General features: G+C 44.7%; 1 protein-coding gene across 1 annotated transcript; it reads right to left on the bottom strand.

Moving 5' to 3' along the window:
- On the bottom strand, positions 1 to 14,151 carry polr2a (RNA polymerase II subunit A). Its single transcript, XM_014989321.2, has 29 exons — positions 13,810 to 14,151; positions 13,016 to 13,148; positions 12,774 to 12,910; positions 11,600 to 11,773; positions 11,234 to 11,515; positions 10,976 to 11,137; positions 10,645 to 10,865; positions 10,428 to 10,560; positions 9,719 to 9,843; positions 9,178 to 9,388; positions 8,885 to 9,094; positions 8,630 to 8,798; positions 8,254 to 8,348; positions 7,908 to 8,111; positions 7,605 to 7,827; positions 6,840 to 7,023; positions 6,574 to 6,745; positions 5,998 to 6,103; positions 5,590 to 5,795; positions 5,234 to 5,497; positions 4,947 to 5,154; positions 4,757 to 4,857; positions 4,576 to 4,680; positions 4,304 to 4,486; positions 4,010 to 4,213; positions 3,723 to 3,909; positions 3,523 to 3,636; positions 3,295 to 3,444; positions 1 to 3,181 (listed from the first exon to the last, which is right to left on the bottom strand). The coding sequence occupies exons 1-29, from the start codon at positions 13,894 to 13,896 to the stop codon at positions 2,031 to 2,033; spliced, it is 5,901 nt and encodes a 1,966-aa protein (XP_014844807.2). The 5' UTR covers positions 13,897 to 14,151; the 3' UTR covers positions 1 to 2,030.
- Between the last annotated feature and the right edge of the window lie 2,833 nt (positions 14,152 to 16,984).

Below are 16,984 nucleotides of genomic sequence, written 5' to 3'. Positions count from 1 at the left end.
TATAGTAAAACTTTTATTCATTTTTTCCAAGTCAAAAAACAAACAGAACAGAGATACAGAGAATGAGATCATGACTTGATTTTTATACAGTGGCAACTTTAAGTTAAACCTTCCTTTAAACTGGACAGATGAATTCTTTCCTCAGTTTGAGACCCTGCATCACCTTCAGACGATCCAGTCACACAAACGTACACACACTAACTCATTCATTCAACATGGGAGTCCTGTTGTTGTGGACTGACAAAACAGCACAGTTAAGACAACAGCGTTGGATGCAAACGTAGTGGACAAAATGCAACTCTTTGTGGAATTAATGTCCATCGGACCCGCTTTGTGTCTAAGGCCAGAAAACGCCACTCATTCAAGCCGAGGCTAAATATGAAGCAGTTTTGTTTGTTTCCACAAAATTAGATTGCATCAAGTTTTCCCGAACCTAAAATATGCATTTTAGCTCAGCGGGACTCCCAGTCGGAGTCGACGCTAAAACCACCTCCTCCCCATGATTTCCCCTCATCACAGGCAAAATGCATGGAGGAAAAAAAAAATACAAGGAAACACTGATTTTAGAAACTCCAGGATGAAGAGGTAGGGAAACCAGTAATTCCAAAAACAAACGAGGAAGGGTCAAATAACAACAACCTCCCAAATTTACCAAGCCAGCAAGCTGTGTAAAGATGTAAAAAAGAAGTTCGCACTACTGTAGTGGGATTTTTAAAATAAAGGCTAACAGTGCAGTTTCTTTGGACCATTTCTTGTTAAAAATAAAGTGTGACTCTACCATCTCCGACTTTTGTAGGAAGCAGGACAGAAAGCGTTTCCCTCTGCAGACTTTAAGCTTCCAGGCTATTTTAACTGGAGCGAGAAAGTTAAAATGAGAAAGTCAGCTGCCGATTAATATCTGTCCCCCTGCCTCTTCATCCAGAGCAGATGAACTTCCTGCAAACAGGACTAAAAAGTCACCAAAAGCAAACGAGAAAAAAAAAATGAAACTCTTATTTTCTCTATTCATACTCAATACAGAATAGTAGTTAACTTCATAAATAAACTGAGCAGAACGCAAGTACACTTCAGCTATTAGAAACAGGACAAAAATTTGCAAAAATGTAGGAGGGATTTTTAAAATGTATAGACGTGCACTACTTCTGAAAACAAGGACAAAAGCAGCAAGACCAAAACTATTATCCCTCATCTATTCTGAGCTCCATTTCGTCACAGATTCAAAATCAAAGATCAGATTCATTTTTACAATTTCTTGCGTGAAATCTGACATTCCCAGTTTCTAGGGAAGATTAGCATCTGGAAAAGTGTTTATTTTTTTGTCTTCTTTTGATGTACAAGTTTCTAAAATGGTAGACAAAAAGATGCTGGTGGGTAGTTTTGTGACATCTTTCAGGTTTTTGGGGTGTGAAGGATGAAGAAGATGGAGGTGATGGATACATATATGCTCATGTAAGTTCAGAGCAAGGACATAAAAGTCCTTTCTCTCCTAACCAGTTTCTCTCTTCTTTTTTAAAGTGTGCATTTATGCAGATGATACAAATGTGTCCACCTAAACTTTCTTTAAATGCTCAACAAGAGACAGTTTTTGTGATATCATTATGGTTTATGTTTAAATGGTGAATACAATCTTTACTTCTCAGGCTTTTGGCAACATGTACACCATCGACGACACAACCAGCATTTATAGACTGCGAGAAAGAGAGAGAGAGAGAGAGACTGGATGCAGGACACCAAAGTTAAAAAGGGACTTAAATGTTCACATCTTCCTCCCCTTTTCATTCCCTCTGGGGGATTATCAGTTTTTCTTCACACCCCATCTTGAAATTAAAGAGTAAAGAAACTACTTCAAAAGGCAACATTTTCACCCCTCATCAGGTAAAGCAGCGCAAGTCTTTCACAAACAGTTTTGAACGTCTTGGTGGGGGGGAGGGAGCAGCTTTCCGGTGGAGTCACGGGTCCCACAGCATCACCTTCTCAAGCCGATTAAAGCTGCTGCTTTCCTTCAGCCTCCCCCCCGCCTCCTCCGCAGCTCAGTTGTTTTCCTCGTCGCTGTCGTCGGGGCTGATGGCCGGGCTGTAAGTGGGGGAGGTGGGGCTGTAGCCGGGGGAGGTGGGGCTGTAGGTGGAGCCTTTGGGGCTAGTAGGCGAGTACGTCGGAGACGTGGGTGAGTACTTGGGCGAAGTTGGGGAGTAAGTGGGAGAGGTGGGGGAGTATTTGGGGCTGGTGGGGGTGTAGGTTGGGGAGGTAGGGGAGTAGGTGGGGGAGGTGGGGCTGTATTTCGGAGTTGTTGGGGAGTAGGTAGGGGAGGTAGGGGAGTACTTCGGTGATGTAGGCGAGTACTTTGGCGACGTCGGGGAGTATTTCGGAGAGGTGGGGGTGTACTCCGGAGAGCTGGGGCTGTACGAGGGGGACGTCGGGGTGTATTTGGGCGAGGTTGGGGAGTATGATGGAGAGCTGGGGCTGTACGACGGCGAGCTGGGTGTGTAAGTGGGCGACTGAGGGGTGTAGCGTGGACTGGAGGGGGAGTAGGATGGAGATGTAGGGGAATAAGAGGGTGAAGTTGGGGAGTAGTTTGGACTGGTTGGTGTGTAGTTGGGGGAGGTTGGGGAGTAAGAGGGCGATGTGGGAGAGTATGAAGGGGAGGTAGGGGAGTAACTGGGGGAAGTTGGGGTGTAGTTCGGCGATGTGGGGCTGTAGCTCGGACTGGTCGGAGAGTAGGACGGAGAGGTAGGGGAGTAGGAAGGGGAGGTGGGGGAGTAGGATGGAGAAGTGGGAGAGTAAGAGGGTGAGGTTGGCGAGTAGGAGGGTGAAGTAGGGGAGTAGCTGGGCGACGTCGGGCTGTAGCTCGGCGATGTTGGGCTGTAGCTCGGAGAGGTCGGAGAATATGACGGAGATGTCGGGGAGTAGGAGGGAGAAGTGGGGGAGTAGGAGGGAGACGTCGGGGAGTAAGATGGAGACGTCGGAGAGTAGGAGGGAGATGTCGGGGAGTAACTGGGTGAAGTAGGGGAGTACGATGGAGACGTGGGGCTGTAGTTGGGGCTGGTGGGCGAGTAAGAGGGAGAGGTGGGGGAGTAGGAAGGCGACGTTGGGGAGTAGCCTGGGCTCTGAGGGGTGTAGCCCCCCGGAGAACGAGGCTCGTAGGCGGGGGAAGTGGGAGAGTAGTTTGGTGACATGGCTCCACCTGAGGAAGAAAATTCAAAAACCAATCATTTAGGGTTCACTCACAGCAGCTCTGCATAATTCAAAGTCCAGTTTGTCTGCCTAGACTGTCTGGTTCATTTGGTGCAGTCTAACCTGGAGATGGGATGTATGGACTGACTGGTCCAGGAGACCCCGGTGACCCTGGTGTGGGAGACCAGGCTGGGGAGTAACCTGGAGAGAAGCCGCTCGCGTCTGACGCTGCGCTGGGAGAGAAACCTGCTGCTCCAGGGGTCATGCCGCTTCCTACATGACCAAATAAAGAGTCAGTGAATGAATAGAAATCAATGAGAGGTCCAAAGCAATGGCTGTATTTGAACCTACCAACACTGGGGGACCATGCTCCGTACGCTGGGGTGGCTCCGGTGTTCCAGGGTGTCATGGCGGGAGACATACCGCTCATTGGGCTCGGCACTGAGCCAAAGAACATTCCAGTGGCTGCAAACAAAGACGCAGAACGTATCAACATATGCGCTATCCCAAAACATCTACACCTAAAAATCAAGAGCAGCGCCTCCACTTACGCCCCGCCACGCTGATGCCGGGGATGTTTGTCGGGATCTCCATGCCGTACTTGCACTTCTCAGCATCCAGCAGCAGGTCAAAGCAGCCGGTCCCTGCTGGGGCGAGCTGGCCGAGCATGATGTTCTCCGACACGCCCTTCATCGGGTCGCACTCTCCGTGAGAGGACGCCTCCATCAGGACATCCACCTGCAGCAGAAAAGGAAACAAGATTTGTTAAGAATTACAAAAAGAAAAAGAAAAAAAAAGTGAGGATTGATCCTTTTGAGTTAAATACAAATCTTTGTACCGTCTCCTCAAAGGAACACTTCATGAGAGGCCCGGTGTCTTGACGGTTGATGCCATGACGCGTGATGGCCATCAGGTGACCGCGGCAGGTCATAGTGTCACAAAGCAGAGCCAAGTGGCGGTAGTTGACGTAGGAGCCATCAAAGGAGATGACGTGGTACAACTCTCTCTCCAGAGCTTTTCGGACAGCTTCGATACCCAAAACCTTTTCAATTCAAAACCAAACAATTCTCAGTGACGATCCCAGTGAAATAAACGTTCAGCTCATGATGAAAGACGGGAACGGGTTTTGTACCGTGAAGATCTCCACGATGTCGTTGGAGGTGGTCCTGACAGGATCCACGTCCTTCTCACTGAGCACCCTCATGAGGCTCACTCCGTCCGTCTCAAGGATCCACTCCTGCAGGGCCTTGAACTCTCCGTCCTCCGTGATGATGATCTTCTTCTTGTTGTCGGTCTGAGGCAGATGCATGTACACCTGAAAGAGACGAGCAAAAACATATTTGTAGAGATTTGGTAAAGAAACAAAACTAAAGGAATAAAAAGAAGAAACCCCGATGGATTCACCTTGCTGATCTGCTCGATGCCCTGCAGAGTCATGTCCGTCAGCATGTTGGACTCGATGCACCTCAGGAACACATCGTCGTCCATTTTGTCCACGACCTCCTCGTCCTGGTCAAGCACAGCAGATTCTTACGATCTGAACCAACACCGGATTCTCTCACTTTCATCGTTAACCAAAGCTCACCTCTTGAAACTTGTTCTCGTCGCTGTTCATGATGCGAATTCGCAGCACCAGTTTTTCAGCGTTGTCATCGTTGAAGATGCAGTTGAGGTCGTCACCGAAACCTAAGATAAGGAAAGCGCAGCGTAACCGAGTGGGGAAGTGGGGGGTTCATTTCTTTATAAAACGTTGAATGAAGCGTTACTCAACCCACCTGCATTGATCTTCTCTGCGATCTGCTCCATGGTCAGTTTGCGGTCAGTCATGTGCTTGCGGTCGAGCTCGATGCGCAGCAGCCACGGCGAGATGCGAGTCACGTCAAAGTCCGGCATCTCGTAGTAGACGTTCACCCACTCCTGATCCTCGGCCACCACGGTGTTCTGAGGGTTGGGGTCGTAGTAGATGGCGGTGTTGGCAGTCACCTGGAAGACAACGCTCAGTTTAAAGCCAGTTTTTAAACGCTGTCAGATGAAAAAAAAAAAGCAGCAGAGGATATCTTACCTTTCTGAGCGTCGTATGCTCCAGTCGACACAGGATGTCCTTAGCCCTCTCCGCGTCACGCGCCGCCTGACCCAGCAGGAAGACAGTCAGCGATGGCGTCTTGGGCCTCTTCGAGATGTTGATCAACTCTTTGAGACGAGGCACACCGAGCGTGACGTTCTTGGCCGACACTCCGGCGTAGTGGAAAGTGTTCAGGGTCATCTGGGTGGCCGGCTCTCCCAGCGACTGGGCAGCTAGAGCGCCGACCATTTCACCAGGGTGGGCCTGGAGGAGGAGGAGGACAGGAAGAATCGTTTCATGCTTTCAGATGAAAATGAAAGCTCAAACAGCTCCCAGCAAACATCTGGAGAACTTACAATGGATTGGTTGAACTTGGTCTCTATCTCTCCCAGCAGCCAGTCGTAAGCCTCGGTGGACAGGCGGAACTCCTCCGTCATGCGTTTGGAGCAGAGCGTCGACCGCAGGTGGATGTTGAAGAGCAGAGTGGCATTCTCCTGGGCCTGCCTGCTCAGAGGATCATCGCCATTGACAATAACCAGCTTCTTACTCAGCTCATGAACGCCTGGGGAGGATAAAAAAAACAACAACAAACATATGGGTTGAAGTTCACAACAAAAACGATCTGTTAAACTGCTAACATAACGGCTTCAGGTGTTTTTATAAGCAGCTCTACACAACATTTGACGTCAACCTGTAATTATTTTACGTGATTTAGCAATTCTCAAGTTTAAAGAGATTTAGGTTTTTTTATTTGTCAGCTTTACCCTCAACCACTCGCAGGGGATTTAGGTCTGTTGGGGTTCGAGTGTTGATTCGGAAGATCTTCTGAGCATTCCAGATCATTCTGGCCAGGTTGCACGGCAGCACCACCTACAGGCAAAGAGACATATTGCAGTTCATACAATTAATGCATCATCTACCATGTCAAGAGGCTTATAAGGATGATGGAGATTCATCATAGTTCTGAGGTTTATTCCAAATGTTGAAAATGCCAAAAACACACATTTAAGGTCTGAGGACAGGATTTAAAAGCACGTAACATTTACTTAGATCCGACCGCAGAACCATCTGATCTCATTAAGTAAATTCATGCAAATAAAACTGATTTAAAGGGAAATGCCCAGGCTCAAGATTCCTGCTTCTGATTTTACCTGCAATGACTGATTGAAAACTTTATTACCATTCCTGAACACTTTTTTACATTTAGGAATGTTTCTTTAGCTTGCTGACTGTTCATTGTGTGTACTGCTGCAACTGTTGCTGATTTAATCTGAAGTCAGAGCAGATTTTAAGAGTCCTTTCTGTTTTGCTGTCCTGCTGTGGACCATACGGTCACGCACCTTACTGTCACCAGTGGGGAAAATCGCCCGCAGGATCTCCCTGTCCTCCCTCATCTTCTCAAACTCCTTCTCCAAGACGCTCTGCACGTGTGCGTTAGTCAGCACGTCTTTCACCACGTCTTCCTGCAGCACCCTTCTCAACGCGCGCTCGTTGGTGCAGTCAAACCGAAACCTGGAGGGATTAAAAAGAAAACGGGCGGGTGAACTCCTGGTTCGGGACAACTAAAAGGAGACCGAGTTGGGTTGAGGATGTTTGCGGCGCGTACTTCTTTTCGAACGCCTTGTTGGAGGGCTTCAGCGTCGCCAGGTTTTGGAACTCGACGTTCTCTCCCGCCAGGCCGTCCTCGCCGTAACGCAGTTGAACCACCTGGTTGATGGAGTTTCGCACCGTGGCGTCGTACTTCACCATCACAGACTCCATGGATTTGATCAGACGACGCTGAATGTAACCTGGAAGTAGAGAGAGAAAGATCTCCGTTAGCCGACAAACCGAAACAAAACATATCCAGCTGCGTCTTAAATGGCTGAAATGATTAACTGTGATTAATCGACTATTGAAATAATCGTCAAAAATGTAGTAATCGACTGATCGTTAACTGGAGTATATACTCAAAAAACTTACATTTGCTGAAAAAAAACATATTTGGAGCAGTAATGAAGCCAAAACTGTACAGTAAATATATACATTTTCATTTAAGGGTCCTCTTCATAAAACTCCTCAAGTGGCAAAGTTTTAGTAGGCATTATTTCAGCTGCAGATGCATCCTCGCAAATGATTAAGTGTTCACTTCAAGAATTATTTTTTGTTGCATTTTAGGCAATGAAATGTTTATTTTCTTATTTTAAAAAGTATTTGAATTATTTCTAAAATGGTATAAAAAAAAAGACTCAAGTAAAATGAAAAATCTGCAGAATGTGGCAATTTTTAAAAATAAAATTAATCAGTCTTCAGAGTAACTGACAGAATAATGGATCAGTAAAATAACTGCTAGCTGCAGCCCTCATGTTTTGCTGCTGCTCTGAGCACCGACCCGTCTCGGCGGTCTTGACAGCCGTGTCGATCAGACCCTCTCTGCCTCCCATGGCGTGGAAGAAGAACTCGGTCGGCGTCAGCCCGGCCAGGTAGGAGTTCTCCACAAAGCCTCGGCTCTCGGGGCCGTAGTCGTCCTTGATGAAGTGAGGCAGCGTGCGGTGCTTGAACCCGAAGGGGATTCGCTTACCCTCCACGTTCTGCTGGCCCACCACGGCGATAACCTGCGGGAGAAACGGGGTTACGCTCGGCTCAGACCGGAACGGCGTTCTCCGGCGACGGGCGGGCCGAGGCGAGGCGTTACCTGCGAGATGTTGATCTTTGAGCCCTTGGAGCCGGCCACCACCATGGACTTGAAGTTGTTGTACTCGGACAGCGACTTCTGAGCAGAGGATCCCGTTTTGTCACGGGCGTCGTTCAGGATGCGGTTCACCTGGTTCTCGAAGGTTTGCCTCAGGGTGTTACCGGGTGTCGGCTCCAGCTCGTTGTTGTGGGCTTTTTCAATAACCTGGCAGATGAAGAGGAGGGGAATTAAACTCTGCGATGCCACATTTCTGATGTTTCTTGCACAAAAAATTAAAATAAAAACCCTCCTTAAGGGTTAATAAATCATTATATTCTGTGAAAACATATCTAAGAGTTTTCCTCACTTCTATCACATCCTGTTTGGCCTTCTTGATGGTGTTCTGGATGTCGAGGTACGTCTTGGCATCAGCAATGGAGTCTCCAATACCAATGGAATGACCTGTTGTCACAAACACATCGGTGTGAAGAAAAGTCCTGTTTAACTCAAACTTAGACACTGGCTGCGTTTCAACCACAAATGTGCAAAAAACTTTTTCAATATTCTGCAAATGTTGAAAAAACAGAACTTCACAATCGTGGCGTTTCCATCAAATAAGAAATGCAAATAAAATCACGTGATTTTAATTTTATGATCCATAGAAAGTCTGGAGTCTTATTAAATCAAATTTAATAAGTTTCCAGACAGTGGAGGAACTTTGCAGCTGCGGATGCGTCTCTTACCCTCGATGAGCAGCCAGTTGTTGACCACCGTCTGAATGTTGGAGTAGAAGAGCCTGGTGATGTCGTGGCCCATCTCCAGGTAGGAGATGTGGACGAGGGAGCCGGCCGAGGTTCCCAGAGACTTCTTACACAGGATGCCCATGATCAACTCCCCGTTCTCCACTATGACCTGGTTGAATATTCACTCTTGAAATTAAGCAACCCGAGGCCGGTTCCTTTGTTTAAAATCGGTAGATAAAGACGTCCGCCCCGTACCTTGGTGTCGCCGGGGGAGATGTGTTTGTACGGGCCGCTGTCCTCGTCGTCGGGGTGCGTGCTGTGGGTGCGGATCACGTTGATGTGTCCTGGAATGATGAGGCTGAAGATCTGCTTCCCCGTCCACAGCGGACGGGGTTTGAGGATCGCCGGCTGAGGCATCTTCCCGTCCCAGGTGGACAGGAACATCAGGAGGTTCATCACCTCACCCTGAGAGAGGAGGGAAAACCCGCATTGAGCGAAAGCGATCTCAACCCTGCGTCTGTTCGGAGGTTCAGCAGCAATCCACGCACCCTCTCCAAGAACACGTCTCTTTTAGTGAACTTGCGGACGGCTGTGAGGGTGTCCTGCACGATCCCCATGACAGGCCGGTTGGACTGGGGCGTGACGATCATCCGCGGCACCATGGCCAGCTCCTGAATCTCCGCCCTCGTCTCCAGCGACTGGGGGAGGTGGAGGTTCATCTCGTCCCCGTCGAAGTCGGCATTGTAAGGGGTGGTGACGCTGCAGAGGTGAAAAAAATACACAAACGTCAGCGAGAGCAAAAGACGATGCAGGAATCACTAAAAACTTTGATCGTCAGTTCCTACAACAAAAAAAATATCTATCATCATAAGTAATATTTATCCAATATCAACATCGGAGTCGCCTGTAAAATTTGACTAACATCTCTTGCCAGCGCCATTGGTTGCAGCAATGCTTTACAGAAACACTTTTTTGATTCACTCCTTTGTTTATGTGCAAATGTAGAATTGTACGTGACTCAAGATGATTTCGAAGACAACAGAAATCCTGACCGGGATATCTCTGTTCAGGTTTCATCTTCGTCAGTACCTGAGGTTGAGTCGGAACGTCGACCAAGGCAGGATCCGAACTCTGTGGCCCATCATGGACATTTTATGCAGCGTGGGCTGTCGGTTGAAGATGATGATGTCACCGTCGCACATGTGCCTTTCCACCTAAAATGATCAAGACAAATTACAGTTAGAATATGAGTTACATGTTGCTTACAGACAGATATGCACAGAGAAATGCGACCGCAGTGAGCAGATTTTAAAATCGATCTGCTCTGATTGGGTATCGTCCAAGTTGGAAATCTAAAAATGAATCCTTTTTGATCAGTGAGCGTGGCTACAGCACTGTAAAAAAAGACTCCACACAGGAACTTGTTACCGAGGAGAGAAAACTTAAAGGGAACCATTTTCAGAAGCACAAAAAAAATTTCTACAACAGGTTGACGATTTGAAAGAAATTTTTAAGTCTTTTCACATCTCTATAGGGCTGGGCGAAAAAAATCAGCCAGACTAAAAAAAATAAAAAATAAAGATTTTTATTGATGTTTTTTCTCACTTTCTTTTCCTTAAAAAGACATTACAAATGTTTTTATCAAGTGGTCATTTAAATTCTCCTTTCTGTGAGTTCATCTGAGTTCAAAGTCTAAAAAAAAAGTCTGTAAAACACACTTGTCAGACAAGATGGTGGGCTTTGGGAGGGCTGACATCTCTATATGTGAGCACACATGTGAACATTGTGTTGGTCTTGCCTTGTAGCCGATTTGCAGATGAAGGTCACTTGGTTTAGGGTGGAATCGCAGGTCGATTCTGTCTCCGTTGTCTCGGATAATGTACTTTGCTCCAGGGTACTGGCTGTTGCCTCGCCGGACCAACTCTTGCAATCTAACGAAAGCGATCGGAGCTAAATTAGCTGGAGTTACCCGCAAAGTTGCTAACGATTCAAACCCGGGAGCCTCTCGGCCGTACCTGTCGATATTAAAGGGTGTGACGATCTCGGGGAACGTCATGTTGGCCGCGATGGATCGTGGCACGCCCACTTGGTCGATCTGCAGGTTGGGGTCAGGGGTGATGACGGTTCGGGCCGAGAAGTCCACGCGTTTGCCCATCAGGTTACCCCTCACTCGCCCCTCTTTTCCCTTTAGACGCTGCTTTATGGATTTGAGAGGCCGGCCAGACTTTTGCATCGCCTGAAAAAAACAGAAAAGGTCTTTTTATTTTTTTTAGCAAAGCAGCAAAAACATGACAACTGACTTCATACCAGCAGCTAAAATCCAGCTGGATGCGTATGTATACAAACCCTCGGCAGTCCTGGCAATTCGTTGTCGACCATCGTGGCCACGTGAAACTGAAGGAGCTTCACATCCTCGGCGATGACGTGAGCAGCTGCGCCGCTTTGCTCGTTTCTTCTCAGCTGGTTGTTGATCTTCACGATATCCGCCAGCTTGTGGGTCAAATCATCCTTTGAAACAGATTTTTTTTTATTTATTAAAATTTGTTAGACAATTTTAGCAAGGTGTGGCAACGCAGAAACACAGAAGAATGATTTTAGTTGCACCTGGTTGCGAGCTGAGCCCTGCATGACCACGGCGGGCCTCACGGCCAGCGGAGGCACCGGCAGCACGGTCACAATCATCCACTCTGGACGGGCGAACTTGGGGTCCATGCCCAAGATGATGTCTTCTTCGTCCGAGATGCGCTTGAAGATCTCGTGGACGCGTTCGGGACTCAGCAGGATTTTCTTCTCCTGGGAATCCTCGTTGACGTGCTTCCACTCGGCGTACAGCTCCAAGCCCGAGCGTCGGATGCGAGGCTGGTAGCGCCCGCAGCCGCCGTGACCCTGAGGGGAGACCCGACGGGTGAGTGGCAGGGAAACCGAGCTGAGAACGGCTGGGAAAGATAAACGAGGACTCTTATCGAATACCTTCTCCTTGGTAATGTCCTCCTCCGTCTCCTGTGGCTCCATTCCAAATTTGTTGTCCATCTCTTCCCCTCCCTCACATATGTTTTTGCCTTTGCACAGCTCGTAGACGTGGGTTAGACGCTTCCTGGGCTGGCCCTTGGATTTCACAAGGATTTCTTTGATCTTCGGATTGTTCTAGAAAGAAAAGCAAAGCGACAAAATGTGACGTAGGAAACGTAGAAGAACAGGATTATGGTAGGGTGATAAAAAAAACAACAACCCAACACTAAATTTATGAGAACTTTTAATGAGTTGTTTTATGAACTATAAAACTCAAATGAAAACAAAGTGGTTAGTATTAACCCGTCATTCCCAGGTGCGAGTCAGATAGTCTTTGAGAAACAAATGCTAAATTTATTAATTTATTTTGTAAAAGTGTTAAAATAATATAGTAGAGCAGCAAAAAAAAAATTGGTAGAAGGATACTGTAGTAGACCGTGTGTTACTCATAAAATGCAGTGTCAATTTTAAATTCATGAGACATTATTTTACAAAAACATTATTTTGTTGCCATTATTTCAGCACCTGCTAATGTATGCTTTTTAAAGAGTTTTGATTTACAAAATAATTAACTTAGTCATACAAGTGTGTGAAGTTTTCTGTCATTTAATTGCTGAAACTGTGAATTGCAGCTATACAAATAAACTCATTTGAATTTGGATTTTTTTTAGGTTAAATAATATGTCTGTCTCAGATAAAGTGTAATGAGAACAAAATTTTTTTGGGGGGGGAATCATAAGCTGGGTTTGAGCAGCTTAGTGAAGGCAGAGTGTTTCTGGTATCTGCAACTTTTACCTCACTGGTTTAATGTAATAGTGTCTGGTTGAACACCACGTTTGGTGTCATTTACTTTCTTCATTCTTGAGTGTAAACATGGACACTTTACTTGTTGAAGAGTGGAGCAAGTGTTGCAAAACCGGATAAGGTTTGCAACACAAAGAGTCATAAATATACAGTGCCATTACTTTTGCTTATAAACTCCAGGCATATTTAATAAAAGACATTTGCTCCTTACTGGATGTTGTGAGCCATAGTGTTTACTCTAGAAATTAGATTTGAACCACTGAACATTACGTTTAAATGCAAAATATTGGCTTATAATCAATATTTACAGTAATAAAATGTAAGTACTTACGGAATCCACCAGCAGTTTTGAGCAAAAGAAGCAGACGCATCGAAGAATCTTCATTATTTTTGATATGAAGCCGACGTGGAAAACCGGCTTCGCCAGCTCTATGTGTCCGAAGTGGCCCGGACATTCAGTCATGTTGCCTGAAAGAATAAATGTACAGTAAGTGAGAGGTTCACAACCTCAGTTTGGGACAGAGACGTCTGGTTATGTTTATTGGATGAAATTCAGACATGTCAACACTTTACCTGCACATGTCTGACATCTCCCACTGCGTTCTATGACCCCTTGTCTCGGATCCATAAGGCCACCAAGCTTAGGACGTCCTCCTTCTGTGGTTTCAGGGTATTTGATACCCCCTTCGGTAACCGACATCCGTTTCTGAAGAGGACAACATATGGTAAAACTAGAGTAACCACAATCACGTTTTCATAACAAAATACAGAAGCATTTCAAAATATCGGTCACTACATAAAAGTTACTTTATAAAAGATCTACAACTTCTTCAGATTGAATTTCCAAAACGGAAAATGTAAACACTGCATAGAAGGTAGAACAATAATTGAACACAACTTTCTTCCACATAAAAACACACTACAGCATATAAAAATAACAGCAAAATATATAAAATTTGTGTTTTATAAGGTTTTTTTATTTATAATGCCAGATAACAGATCATAAAGTACACGGCTAAGTAGTACAACAAAATTTAAAAGCTACATATCAAGTCACAAAAATTATTTACGGTGGCCCTACAGACATCGAACGCTTTAAAAGGGGGTTTAATTCATGGGTCGTTTCAAAGTGTTGTGCTTTAAGTTTTTTGTTAAGTTCCTGCAACATGCTAGTTAGCTCAAGCTCCAGCCTAACACAGTTAGCTAGGCTAGGCTAACAGCAAGACTTTCCAGTTGCAAACAGAACCATGTCTTTGACGAAAGTGTTAACTACTTCGTTAACCGATAAAACTGCATAATTTAATGTGTCAACTATTAAATAGTTCATTAATAGGAAAATAAATCCCACCCCAAAACAGAAAACCTACAAGTTCATCTGGGCTGATGACGCCGAACTGAACTCTCTTGATCGTGCGCAATGGGCATGCGCTGTCACCGGAGGGCGGTCCGTGCATCCTGTCTATTCAAAGAGACGCGTCCTTCCTCGGCACGCCGCTTTGTGAGCAGGAACAGCCTGTAAATTGTCACCTCGACTCCGGCCAGGCCGCCAACGGTGACCGGAAAGTCTCCGAAGGCAATATTCCAGGTGCCTTTGTTGTCGGCTGCCTTTGGAGCTGAGTAATTTACGTTCAGTTCCTGCCTACACAGACCAACTACCGCTCCCTCCCCTTTTCCGATCTACTAACTTGAGCGCTCTAAGCGCTTCTGGACGTTGAGCAGCCCAACGCCTGCTTATATAGACGGAGAGCATACTACGGGGTTCCCCACTCAAAAACACAAGGACTGTTTGCAGAGAAGGTGGGACAAGCAACTCCGTAGTAACACGCTCATTGGCTTTTGAAAGTAGCTTTATGAATAATTAAAAAGATTCCACGCACAGCCAATCAGAGTAGACGTTAGTTTCACCTGCAAATCATAGTTGAAGGCGGGTACAAATATTGTGGGAGCTCATTCTTATTGGCTTTCTTGAAAGAGAAAGGGCGGTGCATATTGTGCTTTCGATGAAATCTATAAATATTTAGTAGACACTCTCTGGATTGGTTGGTTTTCTCATTAATATTTAGCAATGGGAAAGGGAAACCCAATGACAATGAAGAAATTTATCTATGTGAAATAATTCAATCAAAATCCACCCCCTTTCCGATATTTGCCGAGGATTGCCGAATGAACTTTCTTCCCTCTGAGCAAAACTAAAAAAAATCTCTGTTCTCTCGTTCGTCTCGCTCTGGATCAGCCTGTGCTCTAAGAAAAGAGGCTCAGAGCTAAAGGCCTAGTAATGTATTTAAGAAAACCAGGGTAGATTGTTAAAAAACATAAAAAATTTAATCTTAAAACAGTGTACAGCGGACCGTTTTTGGAGTTACTTTCGGTGCCTGTTAAGTTTTACTTTTTTCTTTTAGTACATTTTTGGATCTTTGGGACTTAATCGCAAGCATCGGACTTGACTACGACGGATAGCCGTGCGGAGGTGGGGGAGTTTCGGCGTGACGCTTAGGAAACCCTGGGGGAAGCCTGAACTGTTCATTTAAGGCTTATTTTTTGACATAACTGGATTATTTTGACAAATTGGTGTTATGAATTTGATCTATTTCAAATCTTATTAATGACTTATTGATGGGTTTCTTATATTTTTACAGAAATGGACCGCATTCTTTTAGGCCACGGCTCAAGGTACATAAGAAAAGCAATGGTTTTCGGCGCTTGTGCTACTTAAAATGACGGTTCGTGTCATCGCATAACAATTGAAATTGCCCAAAAATGATATGTTTATGACTCAACTACACCTCCGCAGGTAATACATATATATATTTATATTGGAATGTCTTTTTTTTGTATTAACAAAACTATCTCCGAATAGCTCAAACTACTCTAATCAAAACTTTCTAACATTTTTATTAAATGTTTTCGTACTATTTGCTACTATTATAAAAGGTATATTATCTCACTACTTGTGTTGATGTGTGAGGCTTACAGTAATTTTGTCAGGTAGACTCGACGGTTTAGTTTCGTGTTAAACGTCGCGTTAACGTTTTATTTTTAACCGTACAAGCAGCTGCTTTTACTACTCATTGAGACATTATTAGACGTGTGCTTGATGAAAAAACGTAGATATTGTTCACTAACGTTCAGCGTAAAGACCGTTAATACAACAGTTAGCAACCTTCTCTCTTAGCACCCAACATGGCGATGATCAGCTATACGCTTCTTGTTGTTAGCGAGGAAAGATGGAGTCTGGAATATTCTCTCTGACTTGAAGGGCGCAGACAGGCACCTACTGGTTAAAAATACAGTCTAGCTTCGTGCCTGATTAATAAAGGGAATTAAGATCGGTAAACAGCCATTAAAATGTCAGAATGGGATGTTATTAAAAGCCTGAAGCTAGCTTGTCAGAATATTAGAGCAGTGGAGTCTATGTAGAAGCCACTTGAAGCCATTTTGTTAGCTTACTACCCGTTTCTGATAAATATATAGTCACCGTTTGTCGTAATACTCTGTTATAACAAGCTAGACACGACGAAAAATAATTATATTTGGTCGTTAATATGTTCGAGTGTCAAATAAATAATAATAATAATAAAACTTAAAACACAATAAATAATCACAAAGTAAAAAGGACAAAGATGAGTTCGGCAGGGAGGGAAACTGATTGTTGGTGTTCAGGTAAGATCATTTGACAACAAATCGTTTTTTATTTAAGCATATAGGTAAGTCGAAATATGTGTTAGTTCGTGCCCTAATTGGAGGCAAAAGCTAAAGTGTGCCTTAATCTTCTTACTGGTGTAATTGCATAATGTCAGTCTGATTAAATATTTACTAAATGTGCCTAAACAGTAATGATGCCCAACAAACGTGTCTTGTCACACTGTATTACTTGCTGGTTAAAATAAAAGACTGTGAACCTACATAATGGACTATGTGTGGATAATTTCATGTTAATTTTACATTAACTTCCAGAATAAGAGAGCACATTTCTTAGGTTTGTAATAGTTAAAATTATTGTTTGCTGTTTTTTTTTTTTGTATACCTTTTATAAGCAGGTCTCGATGGGAAAACATCACTGAGGCCAAGATGACATAAAAATCACATCTACAGTATCCATACGTATTCATACATTTTCAGTGTTCGGTTATTCCAACAAACAGAAATGCTCTGCATATCCTCTAGGTCAGGAATGGAAAGAGAAATCTGACAGTAAATCACTTTGTTCACCATGTGCCATGCTATACCGTGAGTATACAAAGGATTCCTTATTGGCTCCCCCCTCTGGCCGCCGCAGCCAAGATATTTCACAACCATATTATAAAAAATGAGAACATGCGAGGCTTTTAATCGAGCTCCCCCTGCTGGTGCAGAAAAACCTGTGATGGTGTCAGGTTTTCTATTTGAGTCGTCAAGGCAGGTGAAGCCAAAAGCAGTAAAATATGATTGTAAAACAACCTCTCCAATGGTCAATAATCCATAAACAGATACTTACTAGCACTGATAGTGTGGTTATGGAATATATTTAATGACATTCAGGGATGTTTTTTTTTTTGGACAAAA

This window comes from Poecilia mexicana, unplaced genomic scaffold (assembly GCF_051168715.1).
Source record: "Poecilia mexicana isolate PSO_F unplaced genomic scaffold, ASM5116871v1 scaffold_18, whole genome shotgun sequence".
Taxonomy (NCBI): Eukaryota; Metazoa; Chordata; class Actinopteri; order Cyprinodontiformes; family Poeciliidae; genus Poecilia; species Poecilia mexicana.
Note: the sequence above shows the minus strand (reverse complement) of the source record. Positions and strands in the feature narration are given on the sequence as shown.